This window comes from Salvelinus sp. IW2-2015, linkage group LG1 (assembly GCF_002910315.2).
Source record: "Salvelinus sp. IW2-2015 linkage group LG1, ASM291031v2, whole genome shotgun sequence".
Classification (NCBI taxonomy): domain Eukaryota; kingdom Metazoa; phylum Chordata; class Actinopteri; order Salmoniformes; family Salmonidae; genus Salvelinus; species Salvelinus sp. IW2-2015.
Genome location: NC_036838.1, coordinates 27,309,069 through 27,328,825, shown reverse-complemented (window position 1 = coordinate 27,328,825; position 19,757 = coordinate 27,309,069). Strand labels below are relative to the sequence as shown.

At 42.8% G+C, this 19,757-nt stretch overlaps 1 protein-coding gene across 1 annotated transcript in view; it reads right to left on the bottom strand.

Moving 5' to 3' along the window:
* Positions 1-18,817, bottom strand: part of LOC111963867 (protein polybromo-1-like) — a 39,271-nt gene extending 20,454 nt beyond the window's left edge. The window contains 19 exon segments of the mRNA XM_070443569.1: positions 47-229; positions 397-608; positions 708-844; positions 1,105-1,408; positions 3,648-3,855; positions 5,655-5,766; positions 6,392-6,529; positions 6,850-6,988; positions 7,506-7,603; positions 9,778-9,919; positions 10,186-10,402; positions 10,563-10,740; positions 10,940-11,038; positions 11,369-11,554; positions 11,847-11,996; positions 14,283-14,430; positions 14,607-14,704; positions 17,852-18,010; positions 18,712-18,817. Of these exon segments, the coding sequence (XP_070299670.1) occupies positions 47-229; positions 397-608; positions 708-844; positions 1,105-1,408; positions 3,648-3,855; positions 5,655-5,766; positions 6,392-6,529; positions 6,850-6,988; positions 7,506-7,603; positions 9,778-9,919; positions 10,186-10,402; positions 10,563-10,740; positions 10,940-11,038; positions 11,369-11,554; positions 11,847-11,996; positions 14,283-14,430; positions 14,607-14,704; positions 17,852-17,992 (2,890 nt within the window). The 5' untranslated portion in view covers positions 17,993-18,010; positions 18,712-18,817.
* Between the last annotated feature and the right edge of the window lie 940 nt (positions 18,818-19,757).

The following is a 19,757-nucleotide window of genomic DNA, read 5'->3' as shown; positions in this document are numbered from 1 at the left end:
GTGTCTTAAAGCGTGCATGTCTAAACCTGTGTGTTGAGTTGGTTACCTGCTTCATCCTCCCACAGGCGCTCGATGCAGACGATGTGAGGCTTGAGGTTGGCCTCTGCTGGCTGCACGTAGACACAGTCACCCACGTGGTAGGTGCTGTTCTCAAAGCTGCAGTCCTGACGGTATGTCCTCTTTGGCCCCGCACCTCCCCCAGCTGGGTCCTCAGCCTTCTCTCCCTCCTCTGGAAGTAAATTAGAATATTATAATACCTCTCACATTGTATACGCTTCAGACTCAGAGTCAATGTCACATCAATCACCTGCACTGACAATCACACACCAGCACAGAAGAAATGCACGTATTCTACACACGCATACCCGGCCACAACGCCATCACACACTAACACACCTTTGTTCTCCTCCTCCCTCTTCAGTTTGTCCTCCTCTATCTCCTTAGGTACTTTCTCTCTCTTTTCCTGCTCCACGTCATTGTGCAGGTGTTTGGAGGTGTAGCTGAGCGCAGGGGAGAGGAGGATCTCTCCGTTCTTACACAGRTCATCCCGGATCTTTATAAAGAACTGCTGCAGCTCCACCGCATCCTCAAAGATCTCAGAGTCCGTCCTGGGAAGAGACAGGGCAAGGTGAGGGTTCATGGGGGTGGTTCAAGACTCAAAAAAAGGTTGGAGAGCAATTCAAAAGGCCTTTCTAATGACTACGTACCTGTGCAGGCGCCTGGCCTTCTCCAGCACATTGAACATGTGCTCCTGGAACACGTCCAGCCTGCGGTAGCGTCCTCGGTCTACGTTGGCCCGTATCACGTCGAAGTTGAGCGGAGGGTTCTCCGGGCTGGTCGGGTCCTGTTGAAGTCAGTTAACATAGTTTTATTTGTCATTCAGAAAAACAGTTGCTATTAAAAACTCTGAATGACTTTGCTGATATCTTAAACATTAAACAGGGGCCATATGAGTGCTGAATTATGATAGGTTTTGCCTTTTAGATCACAATGAATAAGATTACATAGACAGTGGGGGACGTGATCCTAGATCAGCACTCCTACCCCGAGACACTATGAATACGGCGGCCCCAGGTAGGGTATGGGCGATCTCCTCTCTCTTACCTGGGCAGGGATCTCAGCCAGTGAGTCGCTGTAACACCTCCCCTCCTCGTCCTGGTGCGCCAGCACAGACACAAACAGGTTCCTGATCAGTTCCATGACCACGGGCCCTACAGCAGGGGGAGAGCCGCCGCCCTCCTCTCCTCCCTCCTGCAGCCGCCGGGTATCCAGGAGCACGCGGTGGAGGAGCAGAGCGTCGCGGTAGATCAGGGACTCTGGCTCGTTGTAGGTACAGGCGTTGTTGAACATCACTGCAAAGTCTTCCACCAGAGCATCCACGTCCTGGTAACGGCCGCCCGCCATGTGGCTGGAGAACAAGAAGATAAGATAATTGCATTTTCTATTGAAACAGGGAGAAACAGATTTTTACTTAATATGGTTTGCTTTATGGACTCGTCATTTATCTCACTTCATTCAAATAGAGCTACAACAACTTATGTAGTATTTAATAAATGTATTTTTGGAGGGCAAATCATACTCAAATAAACGTCATTGACGTTGTTGTTATAGTCAATTTTATTCTGATACCTGTTCTTTTTGTACTATACTCTTCTTATTTTATTCTACTTAATGAAAGGTTGTTTTTAGTTTTATCAGATCCCAACCCCAAGCGCCACTATTGCAGTTTAGGGGATAAGTGCCCTGCTCAAGGGCACAACACCAGGATATAGTATCTAGGATACTGACACAAGCAACCCTCCAGTTGCTGGCTCACTCCACAACAGCTTTTCCCCGTCGGAGCTGGGATTCAAACAGGGCACCCTTAGTTCGTGGCCCACATCTCTAACCACCCAGCAACCTAACCTTTAGCTAGCCACACACTAGTGGTGGAAGGGCCAGCTATTTGTTCACCCGCACCCACCTGCAATTGCTAATAACCCACCCGCAACCACCCAACTATATGTAATAAAGTGAAAATCTGAGGCACATACTCAACCCTGACCCGCTAATTTAGAACATTTGCTGTAGGCTACAGTCAGAGACGGCAGAAAGAGTTGACAGGAGGTGCAGGATTTTCTTACCTGATATAGATATGGTTCTGCTTATAATTTCCAATATTTTGGTAGGCTATTTCTTAGTCAACTTGTCTATATTAGATACATGCAGCTTCTCTTCTCTCATTATATGTTACACTAGAAGACCAAATAAACCCTTGCGCACCAGAATAATGTCATAATACTTAATACTTTACTTGCACACATCTATCCCTCCAGTGTTTATTTGCTATACTGTAATTATTTCGACCACTATGCCCATTTATTGCCTTACTTCCCTTATCCTACCTCATTTGCACACACTGTATAGACTTTTTCTATTGTATTGTTGACTGTATGTTTGTTTATTCCATGTGTAACTCTGTGTTGTTGTTTGTGTCGCACTGCTTTGCTTTATCTTGGCCAGGTCGCAGTTGTAAATMACAACTTGTTCTCAACTAGCCTACCTGGTTAAATAAAGGTGAAATGTAAAAAGAAATCATAAGAATTCGACAYAATGAATGCTTCAATCTAGTTGACATTGGTAAAGTTCTCTGTCATCTCTGCTTCTTTCGCGGAGCAAAAGACGTTTAGGGGCCGAGGAGAAAATGCAATAACTTAAAAAAATTGAAATATTTACTGTGCAAAATGTCCAAATGACATCAGTTTGACCGGTTGTAAGGCAATAGAAAGCTGTGAAAACGAACCAACATGTTTCTGATGAGATTTTAGTTCAGCTTGGATGCATATTTTATGTGATTGAAATACTATCAGTTTTTATGATGCTGATAAAGATAGCACCTCTACAGACAGTATCTAACTGTGCATTCGCATTCTCTCAAGATACTGAAAGAAAGAAAGATTCTCTCAACTCATGTTCCCAAGTCAAAATGTAGCCWACATTTGGTGTATAGRCTAATTTTACTGTAATAAATGCTTAATTCTTCAGGAGATAATATTAAGGSTATGTGAGAGGTTATAGACCTACAGTCAGTGTCCAGATTTCATTTTCCATTTAACCCARCCGAAKAGTAGGCTACAGTACCCTTAACGTGTCATAGGCTTATTTGAAGTCCCAGTCTTGTCACTGMTYAATTTGTATAGCRCTCARAATCACACATAACATAGCCTGTACTGCTATCATCCTTTTACRACGTCACCACATCTTTCCAAAACATTACATTTCTGGCCCTCCCTTCGCTCCATTTTCAACTCTCCATTTCYCAGCTTTTCTCATATTGAATTAAACTCTGACATTGTCCTTTTTGCCTCCGTGGATTAACGSTTGCTTTTTTTGCCCGTTCCCAAAATAATTTGTAGACTATTTGGCACGCGTACAGTTAGCCTAAAATAATGAAAGAAAAACCTCAATGTAGCCTATAAATATAATTGCACAATAATGATAAAACATCCATGAAAGTAAGGCATTGTTTTCTCTTTATTCAACCCAGCCTTTATCCACACAATATTACATGACCCTAAACCCCCAGATATAACCACAGGAACTGCGGGTTATGAGTCAACCCGCGCATCACTACAGCACACACACATACAGGTTAGCCTCTAGCTTACCTGCGCAGGCGCTCCATGTCGATGGGCCTCTTGATGGTGGCGTAGTAGTCAGGCAGCTCGGCACGGGAGGGCAGGCGCAGGAAGATGGTGGAGATACGTCGCCCCCTGGCGTCTGTGTAGTTCCTCACAGCGTCATACAGCTCGTTGAGGCGCTGCTGCAGGAGGGTCAGGCACTTATTGGACTTCTTAGGAGACACACCACTCTTCCCTACAGAGAGAATTCCGTGTAAATAGTAAATCAAACAGCAAGATATTACAGTTTGAAGTCGGAAGTTTACATACACGTAGGTTGGAGTCATTAAAACTCGTTTTTCAACAACTCCACAATTTATTTTTGAACAACACCATAGTTTTGGGCAAGTCGGTTAGGACATCCACTTTGTGCATGACAAGTATATTTTTCCAACAATTGCTTACAGCAGATTATTTCACTGTTATCACAATTCCAGTGGGTCAGAAGTTTACATACACTAAGTTGACTGGGGCTTTAAACAGCTTGGAAAATTCCAGAAAATGATGTCATGGCTTTAGAAGCTTGTGATAGGCTAATTGACATAATTTGAGTCAATTGTGAGGTGTACCTGTGGATGTATTCCAAGGACTACCTTCAAACTCATGCCCTCTTTGCTTGACATCATGGGAAATTCAAAAGAGGCTATCAGCCAAGAACTCAGGAAAAAGAATTGTTAGACCCTACACAAGTCGGTTCCTCCTGGGAGGCAATTTCCAAACGCTGTGAAGGTACCATGTTCATCTGTACAAACATAGTTACGCAAGTATACAACACCATGCGACCAGCGCAGCCGTCATACGCTCAGGGAAAGTGAGACGCTTTTCCTGATCTCCTAGAGAGAACGTTACTTTGGAGCGAAAAAGTCGCACAATCAATCGCAGAACAAACAGCAAGGACCCTTGTGAGTATGCTGGGAGGAAACAGGTTACAAAAGTACTCTCTAACTCCCACGGTCGTTAAAAACCACATCTTCTATCGACATAACCTGAGAAAGGCATCTCAGCAGAAGAAGCCACTGCTCCCCAAAACCCCATCAAAAAAAGGGGGCAAAACAGTCCAAAGACAATAGTACGCGGCCTATTGTCCCCCCCCCTAGAGATCCTGAACCTGCACATAGAGACAAACGATTGCTACTTTTGGGAGAAATGTAACCTCTTGGTCTGCTGAACAAATATAGCAACTGTTGGCCATAATGACCATTGTTATGGAGGAAAAAGGGGGAGGCTTGCAAAGCCGAAGAACACCATCCCAACTGTGAAGCACGGGGTGGCAGCATCATGTGGTGGGGGTGCTTTGCTGCAGGAGGACTGGGTGCACTTCACAAAATAGATGGCATCATGAGGGAGAAAATTATGTAGATATATTGAAGCAACATCTCAAGACATCAGTCAGGAAGTTAAAGCTTGGCTGCAAATGGGTCTTCCAAATGACAATGACCCCAAGCATACTTACAAAGTTGTGGCAAAATGGCTTAAGGACAACAAAGTCAAGGTATGGAGTGGCCATCAAAGCCCTGACCTCAACCTCTATAGAAAATTTGGGGCAGAACTGAAAAAGCATGTGCGAGCAAGAGGCCTACAAACCCGACTCGGTTACACCAGCTCTGTCAGGAGGAATGGCCAAAATTCACCCAACTTATTGTGGGAAGCTTGTGGAAGGCTACCCAAAACATTTGACCCAAGTTAAACCAATTTAAAGGCAATGCTACCAAATACTAATTGAGTGTATGTAAACTTCTGACTCCCACTGGGCAATGTGTATGAAAAGACATTAAAAGCTCTGCCCTAACTAAATCACTCTCTCTCCTATTATTCTGACATTTCACATTCTTAAAATAAAGTGGTGATCCTAACTGACCTAAGACCTTTTTACTAGGATTAAATGTCAGGAATTGTAAAAAACTGAGTTTAAGTGTTAATTTGGCTAAGGTGTATGTTTTCTTGGAATTTTTCGGGAGAAACGTTAAAACGCCCATAGAGAAGAGTCAAACACACTTAGTTTCAGCTTAGGAGATCCCATGTTGTCAGTGTCCTCCTCGGGAGAAGCTCCTAGCTCCTTCCTCTTGTCCTTCACTATCTTCTCCAGGATGCCAGCGTCGTTATAAACCTTCACAGCAAAACAACATCAGAACATGTCACTCAACCCTCCCRTTTGTTGTAAATTTAGCCCAGGGTTGTGTTCTTTAAGGAATACAATAGACAACATTCAGTTTCTTACTGGACAAGTTCAGGTAGTCAGTCCCACCCAGTTTTACTTTGTTTTATGCCTACCAGGGATATGGCAAATTGAAAAAAACTATGTAAATGTTTAAACTGACATTTTTATTTTTTCAAAATCGGTTTTCTGTTATAATGATAAGAAAAGAAGAAAAAAAATCCACGTGAATTCACAATGCCAGCAATTGTTTGGGTCTCACTGTGAGTCATAGCAAGCTAGCAAGGGATGGCGAGAGAGGGGAAGGGCACAGTACAGGCAGGTCGGCCACCCGGTAGACAGTCAGACCGTGCACTAGACCTACCTAACGACAATCAAAAGCTGTATCTTGCAATGTAATAATCTCGCAATGTCTTGCAACTTCAGTAAAGCAGGGCCTATCATCAATGAATAGCCGAGGATACTGAATGAGAGAGATACAACACTTTGATCTCACACAGTATCTGCGCATGTGCACCGGTTCGCTTCACACTGTTCACAGCGACATGGCCCTGTGAGTGATTGGCTGTGGTCCTACCTGAGATCCCTCCTCGTTGTAGTGACGTGCATTGCGGAACATCAGCCTCATGTCGTCCATCAGGGCTTCTTCGGTGGCGTAGCGCTTTGAGCGGACGTTGTGCTCGATGGTCTTAAGGTCCATGGGCTCCAGGATCACCTGATAGTAGGGAGGAGTTAGGTTCATAGATTAGTTGATCCACGGCATCTGTATTGATTCCAACATTGGGGAATAAAAATAACAATTCCAAGATATTTTCCATTGCTGAACCCGAGATATGCGTTTCAAATAAACAAGATTCTGCTTGGATATAAAATATGTGTGGCGTTTCTCCACTGCAATAGGATATGTCCAGTGCACCGGACTACATTTTGTCATGGAAAGTAAGATTTGTACGTTTAAAGAAAAACGTTGATTAATTGACCCTAGCAACCACCAACTAGTGGATTGTGAAAGCCTTGTGTTGAACTCATATCTACCTTGTAGTAGTCTTGGTAGTCCTTCTTGGAGGGCTTGACCATGAACAGATCACAGAGCCTCCGGTTGGTCCCTGCCTCTCTGGCTTCAGTCACTGCAGCATACAGTGCCTTCATACGGTTCTTCATGTTCTTCTTATGGCTGCAGGGCAAGAGAAGCCTGGGTTAGTAAAGTTACTTTTTTAATGAAATATAAAATATGTATAAATGCAATATTAGCTAACACAAGTTGTCAGGATAGTGAATTAATGCTTTATAGATTTGATTTAAAAAACCTGGCCGCCTGTAGGCAACTTGAGTTGCAAGTGTTGCAGATCTACTTAGTTTGACAAAGGGTCAACTTATAACACAGGAGGCTGCTGAGGGAAGGACAGCTCATAATATAGGCTGGAATGGCGTCAATGGAATGGTAAACACATGGAAACCATGTGTTAGATGCGTTCGATACCATTCCATCCATTCCGTTCCAGCCATTACTATGAGCTCGTCCTGCACAATTAAGGTGACTCCTGTGACTTATAAGCATGAGGGCAGCTGTTGTAGATAGACACAGAAATCGAGAATGAAAGCGATAGGTGGTTGACTTGGTGTGAGATGGCAACAATGGCATCTATGTAGACGTGGTAAGGAAAGAGAACGAGAGAGAGAAGTGGTCCTACCTTTTCCTCTTGGTGGCACTGCCAGTTCCTGTGTCAGAGGACAGAATGCTGTCCTGTTCCTCTTCGTCGCCTCTCCTCAAAAGCTCCCTCTTCTTAAGCTGCAAAACATTCATTACATACTGCATTCAAAACAATAGTGTACTACTKACCATTCAGTCTTAATTATTTTGTATACAGCACAGGAGGTTGGTGGAACCTTAATTGGGGAGGACGGGACCGTGGTAATGGCTGGAGCGGAATAAGTGGAATGGTATCAAAAACATGGTTTCCCATGTGCTTGATGCCATTCCATTTGCGCCGTTCTGGCCATTATTATGAGCCACCCTCCCCTCAGCAGCCACCACTGTTTAACAGAAACCCTACCAGAATTAGCATTTTTATGTCTTGTATTCCTACAGTTGCAGTCCCAACCCACCACCAGAAAGAAATCCTACTAGTGAACTCTGAACTAGTTTAATATATTCAGCTCTTACCCTAAACCAGGGTTCTCCAACCTTGTTCCTGGAGAGCTACCGCCCTGTAGGTTTTCTCCAACCCCAATCTAGTGCACCTGATTCTAATAATTATCTGGTTGATAAGCTATACAGTGGCTTACGAAAGTATTCACCCACCTTGGCATTTCTCCAATTTTGTTGCCTTACAACCTGGAATTAAAATAGATTTTTMGGGGGGGTTRGTATCATTTGATTTACACAACATGCRTACCACTTTYAAGATGCTAAATATTTTTTATTGTGAAACAAACTTTGAAGCATAACTATTCGCTCCCCCAAAGTCAATGTCAGGATAGCGAATTAATGCTTTATAGATTTTATTTAAAAAAAGCACCTTTTGGTAGAGCCACCTTTTGCAGCAATTACAGCTGCAAGTCTCTTGGAGTATGTCTCTATAAGCTTGGCACATCTAGCCACTGGGATTTTTGCCCATTCTTCAAGGCAAAACTGCTCTAGCTCCTTCAAGTTGGATGGGTTCCGCTGGTGTACAGCAATCTTTAAGTCATACCACAGATTCTCAATTGGATTGAAGTCTGGGCTTTGACTAGGCCATTCCAAGACATTTAAAATGTTCCCCTTAAACCACTGGAGTGTTGCTTTAGCAGTATGCTTAGGGTCATTGTCTCAAATCTCTGGAAGACTGAAACAGGTTTCCCTCAAGAATTTCCCTGTATTTAGCGCCATCCATCATTCCTTCAATTCTGACCAGTTTCCCAGTCCCTGCCGATGAAAAACACCCCCACAGCATGATGCTGCCACCACCATGCTTCACTGTTGGGATGGTGTTCTCGGGGTGATGAGAGGTGTTGGGTTTGCYCCAGACACAGCGTTTTCCTTGATGGCCAAAAAGCACAATTTTAGTCTTATCATGCCTTTTGGCGAACACCAAACATGTTTGCTTATTATTTTTTCTGGCCACTTCCGTAAAGCCCAGCTCTGTGGAGTGTACGGCTTAAAGTGGTCCTATGGACAGATAATCCAATCGCTGCTGTGGAGCTTTGCAGCTCCTTCAGGGTTATCTTTGGTCTCTTTGTTGCCTCTCTGATTAATGCCCTCCTTGCATGGTCCTTGAGTTTTGGTGGGTGGCTCTCTCTTGGCAGGTTTGTCGTGGTGTCATATTCTTTACATTTTTTAATAATGGACTTAAATGGTGCTCCGTGGGATGTTCAAAGTTTCAGATATTTTTTTATAACCCAACCCTGATCTGTACTTCTCCACAACTTTGACCCTGACCTGTTTGGAGAACTCCTTGGTCTTCATAGTGCCGCTTAGTGGTGTTGCAGACTCTGGGGCCTTTCAGAACAGGTGTGTATATATACTGAGATCATGTGACAGATCATGTAACACTTAAATTAAGTCCACCTGTGTGCAATCTAACTAATTATGTGKCTTCTGAAGGTAATTGGTTGCACCAGATCTTATTTAGGGGCGTCATAGCAAAGGGGTTAAATACATGCGCACGCACCACTTTTCCGTTTTTTATTTTGTATAATGTTTTGAAACACATTTTTTTCATTTCACTTCATCAATTTGGACTATTTTGTGTATGTCCATTACATGAAATCCTAATAAAAATCAATTTAAATTACAGGTTGTAATGCAACAAAATAGGAAAAACGCTAAGGGGGTGAATACTTTTGCAAGGCACTAGATTAGGTTAGTTACAACTGGGGTTGGAGTGAAACTCTACTAAAGGGTAGGTCCCCAGGAACAGGGTTGGAGAGCCCCCTCCTAAACCAACAGCAAAGGGCAAACAAGATCCAAGTCCCTCTACTGACCAGCAGGATCTGCTGCAGCCGGAGGGCCCGTTTGGAGATGCCTGAGGTGGGCACGTTGTAACACTTGGCGTTCTCAAACATCAGAGTAAGGTCAGAGTCCATCTGCTCCACGCTCTCGTACTCCCCATTCTTCATCTTCTCCCTGAGACAGGGACAAAGAAGTTCATCATTCACTGAATGGATGGGTTTTTACATACATCCAAAATAGTATCAGGAGCTGGACAAAAACAAGGTCCATAGAGTTTTGCTGCTCGCAAAAAAATGAGATTTTTTTATTTTTCGCATTGGGAGCAGCAACACTGTGAGTGGACATTCTCTTTTTCATCATTGACTGACGTTAGCTACACGGACACCAACTCTCCATGTACAGTGCCTATAGGACGATGTACTGTAGTAGCCTATTCCTACCTGATCTGCTGCAGGGCGATGGGCTGTTTGATCTGCTGGTAGTAGTCAGGGTAWTCTTTCCTGGAGGGCAGCTGGAGGAAGGGTTCAGAAAGGAGCGGTCCCTGGCTGTTRCTGCCCCCCCTCACAGCCTCYTACAGCTGGAACACTGGGTTACCCATGTCCATACTGGAGCTCAGGCACTCCGCCTCAGACTCACCCTCGTCATAATGCACAGAGCCTGGAACACATGATACACAGAGAAGTGCACACYTTTACAAAATCACACATACTTAACCACACCGTAACAACATAAAGCTATGAAGAGGGCTTGGTCTCAAAGACTCAACAATTCAAATCTGGTTAGTGTGTGTGCGCGTTTGTTGTGTTGAGAAACTCACCAGAGAGCAGGGCGTCCTCGTCATTCTCTGAACCGTACTGCAAAGCCAGGGTGATGGCAGAGAAACGGTCTCCCTGGGCTGACCTCCGGTTCTTGATGCGTACACTGGTCTTAGTGGGCTCAGCATGGTCTATCTCAGTCTTCCTCTGGATGAAGACCTTCTTGATGATGTTAGCATCCTTGACATCAAATAAGGAAGCGTTGAGATTAGTGTGCTTTCTATAACATCTACAAGTTGTAGACATGCAGGGAAATCTTGAGCACAACATAGCTCTACTGAAACWAGACTTTCRGCGRAACTACTCACAAGAACATAAGATACCAATAGGGAAATGCTGTATAAAATATATCCTATGCCATATAGGAGGATAAATATACCTTYAAAACCTGAGATCCTGGTTCATTGTATGTTTTTGCATTTTTCACCAGAAGGTCAACATCCTTAGCCATGCCGGTGACACTTTTGTAGTATCCAATCTGACAAAGATTCACAAAACATCATGGTTAGGTTACAGAGTTACATTTTAGTTATTTAGCAGACGCTCTTATCCAGAGCGACTGACAGTAGTGAGAGTATATATTTTCATACTGGTCCCCCATGGGAATCGAACCCACAACCCTGGTGCTGCAAGCGCCATGCTCTACGAACTGAGCTACACAGGACACATATGACATCTTATATAATTACACAAAATAACAAATMATATCAGGTAGGCCTATATTCATGTGTTTATGTATTAATACGCTTAACCAATTAGATGTCAATCAATTCTACACAAATTACAATGCATCAGGTGAATAGGATACCTGTATTCTCTGAGTGATGGCTCTCAGATCAAGGGGCTCCTTGATAACAGCATAGTAGTCTGGGTAGTGCACTTTGGAAGGCAGCTTCTGGAAGAGCTCACTGATGACCCTTCCTGAGTGGTCCGTGTATGACACTACAGCATCTAGCAGCTGCTCCAAAACCTCCTTCAGGCAGCTCGGTGGGGTCTGTATATCAGCGCATACAGGAACAACCACAAGCTATGATCCCACGCACATCCAGTACTTATGGAACTTCAGTTGCAAGTGTTGCACGTCTACAGAGCTTGTCAACAATGAGTAAACTTAGCTTGTGGGTAGATGTTGTAGACACAGAAGAGATGAGAATAAAAGGTATATGTAGTTGACTTAACATGATGTAGATTGTCCATGATAGATAGACATGCAAAGCAGGAAGGAGCTTAAAGATCTCACGATATATAGAGGTAAAAATGGATGTCAGATGATCTTTAATCTTTACCTCATCTTCAGTGAAGAGAGCAGGATTATCTAGGATGTCTTCACCATCGTCGTCATCTTCATCACCATCCCCTGGCTGAACAAACTCATTCCTGGTGTGGACATAGAGTTCCCACAGCCTGCAGGCCTTTTGGTACTCCACACCATCAGCCTGACAAGTCAGAGATAAAACAGGGTTTCCGTTAGCCGGTAATTGCTGGCTGTTGGCCAGTAAAAAAACAAAAGGCCGATAAATAAAATTGTTGCCGGCTAAATTGACCCGGGAAGAAAAAAAACACCGGTAGGCAGGCTATCAGCACGTCACCCACCACTTTAGCTGGAGGCAGTATGCATTTTGAAAACATTGTTTGAAACCTGAATGTTTTACTTCATTTTATGAGGCATGTCCWACCTTGCTTGAAAATCCAAACAAAGAAATGTGTAGGCAATTATTTTATAAAGACTTGTTTCAAGTTTGGGGAAGCATACAATTTATCCTACCACTTCTTCCAATCTGCGTGCCAGTTATGATTTTCATATGCGCATTTCKGTGGAAGTTTCATTTCAATAATAACYTTTTTGTTTCTCAAAATCATTATCACGMTAAATCATAAAAATCTTATTTATAATGATAAAAATATAAAAGTTGAAACTCAACTAATGCGAGAGCACTAGCATCTGCCATATGGACACATTTATACACTGTGATCATTGGTGGCTAAATAGCCWAAATGAGCACATGGAACTCAGGTGGCCAATGCATCTGGTGGCCTATAACTTATTGTCAACTAAGTAACATTACATAAAGCTGACAAATAAAACATACTAATGGAAATTCCAGTTCTTTCAAATCACATTCATCTCTCTACTCAGCCTGTCTGCCTCCCTTTCCTATCTGTCTTGACTGGAGCTATTATTGCTAGTGAAGTACAACATGGAATCAAATCAAATCAACTGGATCCAGCCTGAAGTGGTTTCTAGCTAACTTGCAACATTGCATCTACCAGCKTATTACAGCCCTCAGACAGCTGTTTTTGCAAAAGGTATTTTATGACTTTTCCACTGAGGCCTGGTGATTTTTTTCAAATAGCCTAATAGTTCCTCACAATAGGCCTATAATTCGCAATGGATGTAAAAAAGTMAATAAAAAAATAAAACAGTTGACTTACTGTGTGGGATGAAGAAAAAAATGTACTGAGAAACTTGGTTTATTAATAGTGGATGTGGTAAGTTAAGACAAGCAGAAAACATCCTCAAATGGGCACTTTCCTACATTTGTGCGCAGCAGGCCAAGTAGGCTACTTCTATGCGTGCTCCCTCAACATTAACAAGACAGAGAAACCAGACCCATGCTCATTGCTCACATGGAGCACTCCAAACAAAAGACAATGAAAAAAAAGGCTAAATAAACCTAAACTTGTTTCTCACAAGTGTAGCAGGTTGTGAACTCTGCAAAACACATTTCCACCCCAAGAATGAGAATGGTAAATGACTGTAGGCCTAATTAGTAATACAATGCATTGTATTACAACCAAATGACGGGCATTAACGGTACATTTACTACTCGTGACACATGTYATGGGGAATTGATAAAAATAAACAAWTCACACAACGWAACAGCAAAATAATTGTCAGGAGACAGCTGAGTGCATTCTGGAGAGCTGAGCATGCATTCTGGAGACAGATTTTTATTTATTTCACCTTTATTTAACCAGGTAGGCTAGTTGAGGCACAAGATGCYCCTATAGTCTATCTTTGCCACACACCACTCCCCTTCTTCTTGTCTCAATATTTGAAATCTTCACATATCTTAGATGCTTTTCACTGACAGCCGCCACCTGCGCTGCCTATTAAAAACTTCCTCTTATGCCATTTCTCTCTTGTCCTATTGGTTTTCATATCAACTTTCTTTTGTTGTCCAGAAGCCAAAGGTACAATCCTAGTCATAATAGCAACCCGTCCTAGTTGTTGCATCTTTAGAGTCACCKTCTTTCTAAGGAGATTTTCATCTCTGTCATATACTGCTGGCATCAGGTGCACTGTTTAGAACTGCATTTAAGCAAACGTTTGAAAGTGACGTTTTATTGACTGCTTCATTACAGGAGTTGAATGTTCTGTTAAGARMAATTACCATAATGTAAATGTTATTTCTGTCATTCTGAGCACCGGGGGTAGACGCCCTAATGGGTTGCGAACCCAATGCATATGGGTCCYGTAKATTTCTCAAWATGGCCAGTAAATGTAAATCTTCCCGGTCACGTTGTCCGGCACCACATTATCCTAACGGAAACCCTGATATAAAAGCATTAATAACCTGCTGTGTCTAAAGGATGTGTTTCCTGCTAGTCAAAGACTAACAATGTTTGTTATCACAAAGTGTAATAGCACAAAGTAAAGCACAATCAAGTTTTCAATCGATTTTCATCTTAGACTTCAATCCACATAGTGTGTGTGTCACCTTATAGTAGGTCTTYGCGTTGTTGAACATGAGCTGGAAATCAGCAGTGAGCTGCTCCACATCTTGGTAGTCCTCTGACTTGAGCTTCTGCTGGATCTTGGTCATGTCTATGGGCTGGGACACCACCTCATAGTAGTCTGGCTGTTTCCTGAGGGAGGAAGAGGCAGAGATAAGTCACCTGGGGGCTTTTCCTCTACATTTAGTCTATGGTCATTTGGCACCAAATATCAGAAAATGGGTTGTGAAAGGGAGGGACTACATGGACATGTCCAATGAGAAATGCTAGTTAAGTTTTCTGCTGCAAATTTTTGTTATGATCCTTACCTTCTCTTTGGTACCCTGATGAACAGCTCACAAAGCAGTCTTCCCTGGTCGTCCTTGTGGTCCCTAACAGTGTTGTACACCTCATGGCACACAGCAATCTGTTGAACACAAAACATGATATAATAATAATAATAATAATAATGTGTGTCAAAGCAGGTTACAGTAGACAATTCCGTGTTTGGGATACTTGGATTCACTGCATCACACAAATAAAACATGGCAAACCTGACCAAGAGTAAAACAAGGATGTTGATAAAGATAACCACAAGCTTTATCAACGGGATAATTAGGGTGGGTTCGTAAATTCCCCCTGGAGTGTCAGTTTGCACTCTCTGCGTTCGTAATTTAAGAGCTTTGTTCGATTGTCCATTCGTAAATTCAGTGCATTTCGCTCATGGAGCGTTCAGAGCGCACACTGGATGCTCTGGCCGAGGAGCAGGGTTGATCCGAGCGTTCTGACCTCACAACGGTAGTCAAGAGCCCACGCTAACTAACTAAATCTGTCTAGCTTCTTCCAAACACAAATGAGAGAACACCTCACGCTTCACTATTTTACTCGCCCTAGCAGAGCTGGTTAGACTGTTTAAATGTTATCTGTGCTGCTAGCAACAATTTGATAAAGTTTTTTTGCCGACGTTTACTGATGTCTGTCAAATTCAATGGGTTTTGCCTTAATTTCTCAGAACAAGAATAGACTTTCAGAAGAAAGTTATTTGTTTCTGGCCATTTTGAGCCTGTGATCGAATCCACAAATGCTGATGCTCCAGATACTCAACTAATCTAAAGAAGGACAGTTTTATTGCTTCTTTAATCAACACAACAGTTTTCATCTGTGGAAACATAATTGCAAAAGGGTTTTCTAATGATCAATTAGCGTTTAAAATGATAAACTTGGATTAGCTAGCACAATGTGCCATTGGAACATAGGAGTGATGGTTGCTGAAAATGGGCCTCTGCACTCCTATATAGATATTCCATAAAAATCTGCCATTTCCAGCTACAATGGTCATTTACAACATTAACCATGTCTACATTGTATTTCAGATKAATTTGATGTTATTTTAAAATGGACCAAAATGTGCTTTTCTTTCAAAAACAAGGACATTTCTAAGTGAACCCAAACTTTTGAACGGTAGTGAATATATTTTGTAGTTCATTTTATGTTATTTTCACATTAATGTGTCACATCAGTTTGCAAACAATGCAAAAGATTATAATTGAGTTAAGAAATCCGCTTACAAACATGGTCTCTTTTTTGCTTTCTTGAGTAAGMCATCTCCAAAAWACACACATTTCAGCCTAGCTCACTGGTGGGGCAGCCAGCGGAAAATACAGAGTGTAGGGGTTGGTAATGTTCTCTAGTTGCGCSTTAATTGGCTCAGTGTTCTGTCACTCATGGGGACACTACGTCACCGCAATATTCAAGCCCCTTGGGTGCTGCCATAGATTGACATTAGAAGTGTGCATCCAAGAATGCTCAAGGCCACTGATAAATATCTACCGTAGCTTTGATTGGACTGATCATGTCAACATCATACTTTCAAAATCTTAGCTAGCAAGTTAGACAAGCAGTCATCATGAATTAAGTCGACAATCTACTGGCAAATCTTTTTCAATCCTTGTCATATGAAGAGAAATTATAAATAAAACGTATTGGTGCTCATCTGACATTGGACATGAACATTACACAACAAGTTGGAAATCCCAACTCCCAAATTCAGCAATGAGTGGTTTGGAAGGAATCAGTGGCTAACTGCAAGCGGTGCAAAGCAATCACTAGTCTGCTATTCAGTGGTGGGTTTGCAGTCCAAGTCTGGGTTTACCGGTCTCTTTTCCAAGCTTAAACGGACAAACATTCACATATAACACCATGGGCCAGAAAAGGTTGAATACAATGGCCATGGTGTCAATCCAGCATGACTTCTGCCATGGACAAAACAACTGGAAAATCTCAGACTTCAGTGAGTTCAAGACAACTGGGAACTTGGGCCTCTTTCTAGAGCTCCGACCTGAAGATCACGTGACGTTTCGACTTGCCCCCCCCCCCCTAGAGTTCCCAGTTGTCTTGAAAGCACCATAAATCCAGAGAATGTCACACTTTGATGACAAAATCTGCCCACAAGAATGGCCACCGCACCACCTTCCTCTTCAAGTGAGCACAGAACAACAAAGGTTATTCCAAAAATGTATTGTATTCTGCTGCATAATGATGTAATATGCAGGGAGATATGTACTGTAGCTAAGAAAGTAATACTAAGTGTGTGTTGTGTAGTAAGCTGATAGAGCTCATGTGCCCTACCCTAATTAATTTGGTCCCTTTCCCCTTTAAACTTAGCTACTGTTGTGACTTGGTGATCCGGGTCAACAGCATCAATGTAACAGATAACTTACGACCGCCCCTCGCCCCGACCGGGCGCAACCAGGGACCCTCTGCACACATCAACAACAGTCACCCACGAAGCATCGTTACCCATCGCTCCACAAAAGCCGCGGCTCTCTGCAGAGCAAGGGGAACCACTACTTCAAGGTCTCAAAGCGAGTGCGTAACCGATTGAAACGCTATTAGCTCGGACCACCGCTAACTAGCTAGCCATTTCACATCCGTTACACACATGTAGCTATTGCCTGTTTTAGAGAAATGTAATCACTGAATATTGTAAAGCTTTCATTGTCTGCTTATATGCTCCCTTATGTATCCTACAGTTCTAACTTTGTGTACAGGGAGAATACTGTAAGAACGGCCATGTTCTGAATTCTGTCACTGTACATTTCAAAAGGGCTGAAAAAATAGTTATATTGACTACGTCCATCATAGCTTGCTCAAATAATGTCTTCATCAAATATTACGCATGGCCTCTTTTCCGCTCGTCGTTCCTTATGCCATAGTTTGTACATCTCAATTGTCAGTAGAATCCACATTGTTTAGAAGTCAGCCATGTTTTTTTTAAGGACAGGAAATGAGGCGTGATGAACTGTTTTGCTGCCAGACAAGGCTCCGCTGATAGCTGGTGTAGAGATGGTAAGGATTCACTCCATGGTGCTTGAAAAGAAAGCTCTGAAGTTGGGACAGCTTTATTTATGCCCTAAAAGTTTGTGGGCACCGTTATAGTGCTATTAATGCATTGTTTAGTGGCTTTGCTGGCATGCATAAAATTATGGGGGGGGGGGGGGGTTTGGAGCCAACCAAGATTTACATGCTAAAATCGCCACTGCACAGAGCTAGAAGAGTAAGAAATTCAACTCACAGGATCTACCGTAGGGACATAGAGGGTCTTCTCCTCTTTCGCCGCTTCCAGGAGTGGGAGGAGGGCATCGTCAAAGTCCCCTCCGTCTACACCTGCTACTGGATGGAGAGGTGGCCCGCTTTCTTTCCTTTTCGAACTCATTGGTATAACTGATGGTACCTTCAAAACAACACACACAAATACCGTTAGCTTGCTGGCTAAGTAGCCATCCAATTTTTATAATATTATAAACACTGACTAGACCTGTAACGTTACAGAATGAAGTATTTTATTATAATTCGTTTATTTAACTAGGCAAGTCAATTAAGAAAATATTATGATTTACAATGACGGCCTACAAAMAGACAGAGTCCCGCGGGGACCAGGGCTGGGATAAAAATAAAATGTACTGTACACTAGTAGGACAAAACACACATCACGACAAGACAGACACCACTAGCTACATAAAGACAGACCTAAGTCGACAACACAGCATGGCAGCAAAACAACACCACCGTAGCAACATAACACSGTAGCAACACAAACATRGAGAGAGATTATCGATGAAAAGCATTTAAACACGTCCGTGTTAACTTTATCTGGCTACCGGTAACGTTAGCTAGGTAGCGGTTAGTTATCAAACATGGGAAAATGGGATCTTCGACGTAGAATATTGGCTAGTTTATCTAGTTAACAATCTGCCGATAAATACAGTTAGCAGTAACGTTGTTAGCTAGCTAGATGACTAAGTAACTTACAAAGGCGAACGCCTAAAATTTTAACGTTCGCTAAACCGTAAAAACTAGAACTAGCTTGCTAACAAGCTAGTTGTAATGTTACTTTGATAAACAAATTTAAAGCAAAATGCAAACCCGGCTTACCTGAATTGTAGTATATTTCCCTGAGCAAAATTGTTTCGTTAAAAAGTCAATTCATTCGAAACGTTAGCTAGTCAAGCTCCTCCCCCGTAGCAGTATATTGCCGGATGTGACCCTATAAAGCTGCGATCCATTTGGAAAAAGTGGAGGCGGCTCGGACTTGAAACGGTATCYAATGTATGAAGCGAGACTGTGGGTGGTGGTGGTTGAAAGAGCGCGCTTGTTTGAAATGGAAAAGCGTCGTGATAGCTTTTGATAAAGAAGAACATCAATATGAAGCAGCTGCTTTATAAGTGGGATGCACTGTTGAGCGCAACATCCCGAGGGGTTCGTGCTGATTGTTCGGAGATTGTGACAGCCGGCTAAATGGCGTCCCTTGAGAAGGCAAGAACCCGATGTATGTCAGGACAAGTGCAGTAGAAAGGGTAAGCAGAGTGAACTAAAGACAGGAGGTGAAATGGAAGTGAATGAGGGCGAAGTATCGGAGGTGGTAGGTGTGAAGTTCTCGGAGCCCGAGGCTTGCACCAAGGGTTAGGATAAAGATGAGCCTGTGACAGGAGTGACTTTTTTGGAAAAAGTGGACCCTTGCCTTTTGGCTGATCCATTTGTGGTTTCAGGGTCGGTGAAAACAGAGTTGGGTGCTGTGGAATCGGTGAAGTTAACCAGAAGTGGTCTTGTTTGTGTTTCTGCTGGTCAGAGGGAGAAGGTGCTCTGCGTTGAACTAATAGGGGCAAGAAATGTGAATCGTTTTGCTCTCAAGAAAAGGGTTCCATTGAAAGGAGTGATTACTGGGGTAYCAGTAAATGTAAAAATTGACCAACTGAAGGGGAAGATTCCTGGTGTTTGTGAGGCTTGTCGTTTGGTGCGACACAGACAGGGTGGCGTGAGTGGTGAAACCGAGTCGTTGTCTGTTCTTTTGAGTTTAGATGTTGAGTCTTTGCCCGACAAAGTGATGTTAGAATAAATACGTTTACTGTATGAGCTTTTGTGCCGAATACATTARGTTGTTATAGGTGTCAAGCTTATGGGCATGTGGCAACAGTGTGTAG